We start from the raw sequence: 8,040 nt of genomic DNA, 5'->3' as shown, positions 1-8,040 counted from the left end.
CCCTTGAGGGACACCACTCGTCACTGGTTTTTTATTTCTCAGTTTCCTGATGTGTGACAAGCTGAACCTGCATAGAGATGAATTCAAGGAAAGTATCAGGTCGTATGCAATTGAGGAGACATTGCCACCTGGTTGGGAGGGCAGGTATGGGCACCCTCCCCTTTCTGCACTTGCAGGCCTGTAGATGGGCTCGAGTTGGCTTGTAAAATAGCAGCAGAGCTGCTGTGTGGTTATGGGTGTGTCTCCTCCCCTAGGAGAATTCGGCCCTACTGATCAGCAGGCTGCGGCTGCGTGAGGCAGACCTGGGCTGTGCTCCCCAGAGCAGCGATTCTGCCTGTAAGTGAAGCCTAGTGTGAGGTGTTGGGGTTCTTTGTTGAAAATGTCTGATGTCATAGACCTTGTTCTAAGGCATCAGGTAGCTGGAAATCATTCACTTTCTCCTGGCTCCATAAAGCTTCCGTAATGCCTGTGTCTCGCCTTTTCACATACCTGCGTCTCGTAAGTTGGGTTTCCAAACTGTTCTTTGCTGTTCCTTCTCATGTATCCTGGAGCACTTGTTCCCCTAAGCCCCTGTGCCTACAGCAATTTGCAGCCTTCTCTTCGTGGCCTGTCTCTCCCTTTCTGCTCCCCAGGATCTGCTTTGCACACTGCATTTGTGACTATGAGGCTAGGTGTGTCTCTCCACTTAAAATTGTATCTCACCTCCCCAGTGTCACAGTAAGTCCCTCTTCTGAACTCATGCCAGAAATAAACAGATTATTAAAGCAGGGAAGAGGGACCTGAAAGAAAGCTGCAGTTTCCTTGAAACACGTGTTCTTGCATGGCACTGACTTGTCTGATTTAACATGCCAGAGGTGTACTGAGAAAGGAGATAAAGTTGGGAGCATGTAGCAAATACAGGTGCACCTGTGGCAGCACGGCAGAATTTAGCTGCATGTTCACAATATTGAATAGACTCTGAAAAAATTCTTACTATAGACTTTACCTTTGTATCACTCTCTCAACTGCATGTTTGTGTTTTGAATGGGGCATACGTGCTCAGCTGACAGGAGGCCGTTCTTCATCGTGGTAACTTTCATTTTGCAGTACTAATGCTGTTAATGCAGGAATAAATTAGAATGTACTTGTTGTACATTTAGCAATGAATCTTTATTCAGATTTCCTCAGAATTCCTAAAACATTTCCCAATGCCTAATAAAACAGTAGATGGATGCTTAGAATGCCTTATTTTTGCTGTTATAAACCTACTTCTAGGTACTAGTCTAAACCTGAAAAGTAGGACTGAATGATAACTATGTAAATGGTATGAAATCAAAATGCAACTGAAAGCAGTGATGATGGTATAACCTCCAGTAGGATTGACTTATTCTGCTTTCTCAGTCAGTATAATTCAATTTGGGATTTTTATAACAATGTGTAAACATATCAGCATATATGAAAAGTCTTCCTTGGTGTAGTTAAAGGAGCATAACTAGTCTAGACCAACTCCTTCTTGAAGATTTATTAGATAAAAGTCTGATAGCCATCCTGTTCCTTGTTGCACTTTATCATACTGATTTGTGAATGTTTTGGAAAATTACAAATTATTTTGGAAAAATAAATGTATTTTTTTTAATCTTGGTTTAATCCTTCAAATAAATAGCTATCTTGGAAATGTTTGAGGCTTTAGTTTATGAAAATACTGTGTGCTGGAGGCTGAGTTTATTTTATCTAAATCACATAATACCTACTGAAAAAAAAAAAAGTAACTTATTTGTGTTTTTGTTGTTCAGGAATGGAGGAACAGAATGCTGGACCTGGGAATGAAGATTTGTGAAGGATTATGGGATTATACATTGAAGAGCCAGCAGGCGGAATGCCAGAGTGACTGAAGAAAATGGGTGCTAATGCATCTAACTACCCTCACTCGTGTTCCCCAAGGGTAGGGGGAAATTCACAGGCACAACAGACATTCATAGGTAACTCTTTTCAGTGATCTTGTCACTTACACAAATGACTTGTTGGATTGTGTGTGCACTGGATTTGATTTGCTTGCAGTAATGTTATGCAGAGCTTTTATTTTCTAGGTCACCAGTTTGAATCCATTCAAGCTCAATCGTGCATGAAATCTAGTACTATCCAGTATCTGTTTGGTCTGCCTGTACAATTAATTGATCTGCCATTTGCTAGTAAACAGATGCCAGGTTATTTAAATGAAATAAAGTGGAGGCTTTATTGATAGACCATACATACTAGTTTTCCCAGTTCAAGAGCAGTTGCTACCTGTTAATACTATCTACAGTTTTTAATTCTTCCTCAGAATTTCTGTGAAACTGTGTTAGAGCATATAAAACTTGATCATCAGTATTCGTTGTTGTATTGGCATCGTGTCTAATATGAGTGAATTACTTCCTTATTGTTAGCTAGAAGGGGTATCTCTGATAATAAGCCTGTTAAAGTAACAAGCAGTCTTGTGGACAAAGTTTTCTCCTATCCTTTTCCTGTTCCTGTAAATGGGGAATGGGGGTACTTACGATCCTGACAGTGTTCTCTATAAGCAAGAACCTTGCTTACCTGGAAACATGAGCTGAAGTGCTCTTAAGAAATTACTTTCTTATCCCAGTCGTAACTGGGGCAGGTATTACCTTTATGTACTTTTCAATCTAGTGCAAAAAGACCTCAGTGTAGATCTAAGTACTGTAACACTATAAATAATAAATAGTTATGTGATGAATCTAAAAGAAGGCAGTTTTTGAGAAAATAAATCTTGCTTTAAAAAAACCCAACTCTGACAGCCTGAAGAATGATCTTAGGAGTAAATAACATAAATACTTTATAAACACTTTTCTCCTTTATGCCTTGCCTTGCAACACTGAATAAGTAGTTACTGATATTCAGTGTTACTTCTCTTCTTAATTGCCACTGAAAGCACAGTAGTATCCATAGCAGAGGAGAAACTGACTTGCTTTGTAATTTTTCTCTTTTGTCTCAGCTTTTGTGACACTCTAGAGATGTGTCACAAGAGATCTGAGATCTGAGTAGAGGACAGTCCACAAACTGTTGCATGTAAAGACCTGTGCTCTGGGCTAAAAATTCTGTGTGCTGTTGTAGCATGTCAAGGAAGAACTTCTAGTACTAACATCTTCAATATCCATGCTGTAAAGTCCCCCTTAAGGCTTTGTGTATTTTCAGTGTATCATAACTAACAGCCATAAAAGGTTTACCCCTGTTCATATATATATTTTCTAAAACTACAACCAAAACACTTTTATTACATAGAATGATAGATTCATAGAATGGCTTGGGTTGGAAGGGACCTTTAAAGATCATCTAGTCCAAACCCCCTGCAGTGAGCAGAGACATCTTCAACTAGATCAGGTTGCTCAGAGCCCAGTCCAACCTGATCGTGAATGTTTGCAGGGATGGGGCTTCTACCACCTTGCTGGGCATGTCCTGATGTTTTTTATCTGCCTCTATATTGAATTATGATAAACCTTTACAGACCCGAAAACAGGCAGATCTGCATGCTGAAACACCTTTTGAGCAGATTGGAAGAGGGGAGAGTTCTGGCTGGCATTGGCTGTCGGACATAGGGAAGCTTCTGGCAGCTTCTCACAGAAGCTGCCCTTGTAGTGCCCCCTGCCACCAAAACCTTACCACATAAACCCAATACACTCATCTTGACTCTTGTTGGGATGATTATTTTGTGTAACTGTCTCAGTAGAAAATAGATATATCCCAAAATCAATAGCTGATGTTGTCAGATTAGTGATGTTTTAAAATAAAATCAACTTTTACAATTTTTATTTATTTATTTACCTCTGTAGAAGTCATTGGATCTATTTAGCACCCCAAATGTAGAACTGGAAATATGGGGACTGGAGTTATATTAGCTGTATAATATGTACTAGTTGCCTTCTTCCTGGGAACTGGGTTCAGGCCTATGGGTTTGCTTTAGATAAGTTGCTTCACCAATAAAGTGCTGCACAATGTTATGTTGTAAACGTAGGATGAATATTAAAAGCTGAGAACTGCTGTGGCTAAGCACAGTAGTTTCATAGGATGAGCTCCCATGTTAGTTGACTTAATGCTGAATTTGCTTACAGTTTATCAAGAGGAAAGAAATCAGTAAAAATAATGCAGTGCTCTTACTGTAAAAAATACTTCTGTTTTAGCAAAGGCTTAACTAGTAATCTACTTGCTGTTTTGTCTGCAGCATTCAGGAGGAGGATTTCACACCATTTTCTAGGGTGGTACATCTGTTCAAGATGTTTATGTTTAAATAGAGCTCTATAATTAGATTTTAAAATGTGTAGGCATGCAGAGGACTAGAGAGATCCCATTATTCATTGTCAAGTGCCCAAGTAGTTTCTCTTGGCAGTCATCTGTTTCTTGTAAATATTTATCTGTTCAAAGCTAGATATGGTCTAGGGGCATGAAGTAGCTACTGCTTTTTAACAGCATTTAATAGATTGGTGCCTTTTGGTGTAGGAGTGAGGAATACATTTGTTTCCTGCTTCTAATACTGCTGCCTTATGAAGGAATAGAGGCAGGTCAAAAAGGAGCTTTTCAGAATTCTTTCTTTGAGGGATACAGAGCCACCACCTGTTGTGAACCCAGAGAGGCTGTGCTGGTGCATCTCTACTTGTGCCTCTGGCAAAAAACAGTTGTGTGTTGGCACTTTTACAACAGTGTTTTATCGACTTGTAAGAGTTAATAGTACTGTTTGCAGTACTTCTGAAGTTAAATCTTATAAGTAGCTCAGTCTACACAAAGGTTTGAATGGTATTTCAGTATCTTGTGGTGGTTCACGTGCAAGTATTCACGTGCGATATACTCAGCCTTCAGGGAATAAATAAATTGAGACTTGTGGTGCTCTAGTTTTTCTTTAGAGGAATGTAAGAGAATATTCTGCATACTCAAATTTGCCATTAGAATCCAAAATACTTCAAACAGAAATGAGCTGGCATGTTCTCCTGGAGCAGAATCTATCACTCTAGGGTGACCAAAGTCTAGTTATACTTTTATTGTGAAATATAATCGCTGCTCTTTAAGTGGAGCAGAAACTCCAGGCCTGTCTCTATCAGCAAGAGACTAAATCTCTACTTTTCTATTGTAATACCTAGTAGAGCATGTGGAAGGAATTTTTATGGTGGATTTTTGCAGCACAACCTCTTTGTTGAAGTTGTCCTAAGTTACTGCTATTCTCTTCATTTAAATAGATATTTTTAATGTCTTGAAATTTCAGTATGGTTGATAATGTGTTGCCTGATCAAGCAAAATTTAATGTAGCGTGGATAAAATGATTAGAAGTCTTTCCTCAAAGAGAGCAAAGTTCCTTCCCAAAGTTTTCTATAATAGAGGCATTGTGAAACCATGGCATTGTATGATTTGGGAGAGTTTAATTAGCTTGGTGTAAAAGCCAACATATAAGGTTACTTAGAATTACCGAGGCTTAAATAATAAAGTGATTTACAGAAATCTTAGATTGCTACAGTTGTCGCGCTCTCAAATACAAATTTGTGTTACTCCTGTGTCTTTCAAAGTTCAGGAAATACTTATCTGAAATAACGTGGTAACTAAAAGCACTGTGTTTTGACAAACTGGCCCATAACATCACTGTCAAAATAACATCACCATCACGTCAAATCTACCTGAAACAAATGGGACTGTGAAAGAGCAATGATAGAAAAAGTTATAAAAGGCTCCAAAAACCCTGGTGATTGGATGTGCAACTAAAGATCTAAAAAAAAGACAACAAGTAATGAGGTTCCACAAGCATACTGATGGAAGTATCTTAACTATTCCCAGCAGGAAATGTACAAACACTATTTCAGCTGAGACTGCAGTTGTTTGTAATCTCTATGCCATTTGCAAATGTTTTCTTCTGGGTTTCTTCTTTTGTCTGGAGGTAGTAGTTGGCTTTATGTACATTTTTTTTTCTTTTTTTATCATGTCTGAGGTTTTTTACCCTCTGGCTTAGAGTGAAAATTCTGTAAATGAGGTTAAATTAGAAAATAATCCTTTAGACTACAATAACTGTGTGGTGGTAGGTATGCTTTTCTTGTTGAAACACCTAACGCTAGAGGAACAGAATTTGAAAAACACTTTGAAGGGGAGGGGGGGGAAGTGCTACGATTTCACTGAGATCATACAAGTTTTTAGAAGGGCTTTATTTTTAACCTCCTATAGTTAATACAATGACACTTGTAACATTATGACCACAGCGTTCTCTTCCTGCTTAGGTAAGTGTACCCTGTGCTGCAGAGCTGCATCATCTGGCACTGCTTCGTTCTTAAAATTGAGTAATTTTGTTATTATTATTTTTTTAAAAGTATAAATTTCATAGTTGCAAGAAAAATATTTTTGTTCTTAATTGTCAGAAAAGGCTTCAGTCAGGTTTCAAACTTGCTGAATTATCTGATCTGAGGAGAAGGAAACACTGTGTAACTTGCAGAGACAAGTGGTATGGGTGGTATGAACTTTCCTTTTACATTTAAAGAGTAAATGTGTTCAATTTTCCTTTTGCCTTCAGGGACATCATCCTACTCTCATCAAGGTTACGGCTGTGAATCGAAGCTGTATAGCCTTGACCATGGCCATGAGAAACCTCAAGACAAGAAAAAGAAAACCTCTGGCCTTGCCACCCTCAAGAAGAAATTCATTAAGCGTCGGAAATCTAGCCGATCTGCTGATCATGCCAAGCAGATGCGCGAACTCCTCTCCGGCTGGGATGTCAGAGATGTTAATGCATTAGTAGAAGAATACGAGGGGACGGCAGCCTTAAAGGAACTTTATCTACAAGCTAATTTGGCAAGACCAGAAGCCAGGACGCTACAAAAAGACATGGCTGAACTTTATCAGTACAAATACTGTACCGATGTAGACTTAATATTTCAAGAAACTTGTTTTCCTGTACATCGTGCGATATTGGCGGCGAGATGTCCATTTTTTAAGACACTGCTTTCTTCCTCACCGGAGTACGGGGCAGAAATAATAATGGATATTAACACAGCTGGCATAGATATGCCAATGTTTTCTGCTTTATTACACTACCTTTATACGGGCGAGTTTGGAATGGAGGATTCAAGATTCCAAAATGTTGATATCCTTGTGCAGCTTAGTGAAGAATTTGGAACGCCAAATTCCTTAGACGTCGACATGCGTGCACTGTTTGATTACATGTGCTACTACGATGTGGTTCTTAGCTTCTCATCCAACTCTGACTTAGTTGAAACTTTTGGTGGAAGTCAGAACTGTCTAGATGAAGAGCTCAGAGCTCACAAAGCTATTATTTCATCACGATCTCCTTTTTTTCGTCACTTGCTGCAGAGGAGGATACGAACTGGTGAAGAAATCACAGACCGAACTCTACGAACTCCAACTAGAATTATATTGGATGAATCTATCATACCAAAAAAATATGCTAAGGTCATTTTGAACTGTATGTATACAGATGTGGTGGACCTCTCAGTTTTGCACTCCAGCCCTTCAGTGGGCAGTTTAAGTGAAGTTCAGGCTCTTGTAGCAGGAAAACTAAACATGACTAGGGCTGAAGAAGCTATGGAGCTTTATCACATAGCGCTGTTCTTGGAGTTTAACATGCTTGCACAAGGTATGTAATACTGTATTTGCTGTAGAATATATGAACTTATTAGAACAATTTTTCAGCTATTTTGCAGTGTAAGCATGCCTATTGAGTCTTGCTATCAGTGGCTGACAATTCCTTTAAGAAAAGGAATTTATTTTCTGTCTGTAAGTTGCAGGTAATGCATCTGTGTTTTCTAGGGACAGAAGAAATGCTGTGTGGGAGCTTTTAACTGTTATTTCACATCATTATTGAAGCATACAGTATTTATGTCAAATACGTATAACTGGTCTTGATATTTCTGATCTTTAATCTAGAATCCATTTTTTGGGTGTAAACAACAGGGACAAGAATACCAGAGATCCTTGTTGAGAAGATATTTAAGCTTGTTATGAAGTGTCCCTATATGTTAATCATTCAAGTTTACAGCCTTGTTATTTCTGTAGTTTATGTCCAAGGGGGTACACCAAATC

The 8,040-nt window shown here is 38.7% G+C and overlaps 1 protein-coding gene across 1 annotated transcript; it reads left to right on the top strand.

Annotated features, from left to right (window-relative positions):
* Positions 1–1,876: 1,876 nt before the first annotated feature.
* On the top strand, positions 1,877–7,594 carry LOC104525172 (BTB/POZ domain-containing protein 7; the record flags this gene model as incomplete). The annotated part of the gene is made up of 2 exons (XM_010168249.2): positions 1,877–1,958; positions 6,515–7,594. Coding segments are annotated over exons 1-2 (1,162 nt in total), but the record flags the coding sequence as incomplete, so codon positions are not given.
* Between the last annotated feature and the right edge of the window lie 446 nt (positions 7,595–8,040).

The sequence above is a fragment of the Antrostomus carolinensis genome, unplaced genomic scaffold (assembly GCF_000700745.2).
Source record: "Antrostomus carolinensis isolate BGI_N321 unplaced genomic scaffold, ASM70074v2 scaffold35645, whole genome shotgun sequence".
In the NCBI taxonomy this organism is placed as follows: domain Eukaryota; kingdom Metazoa; phylum Chordata; class Aves; order Caprimulgiformes; family Caprimulgidae; genus Antrostomus; species Antrostomus carolinensis.
This window is presented reverse-complemented; position numbering and strand designations above follow the sequence as displayed.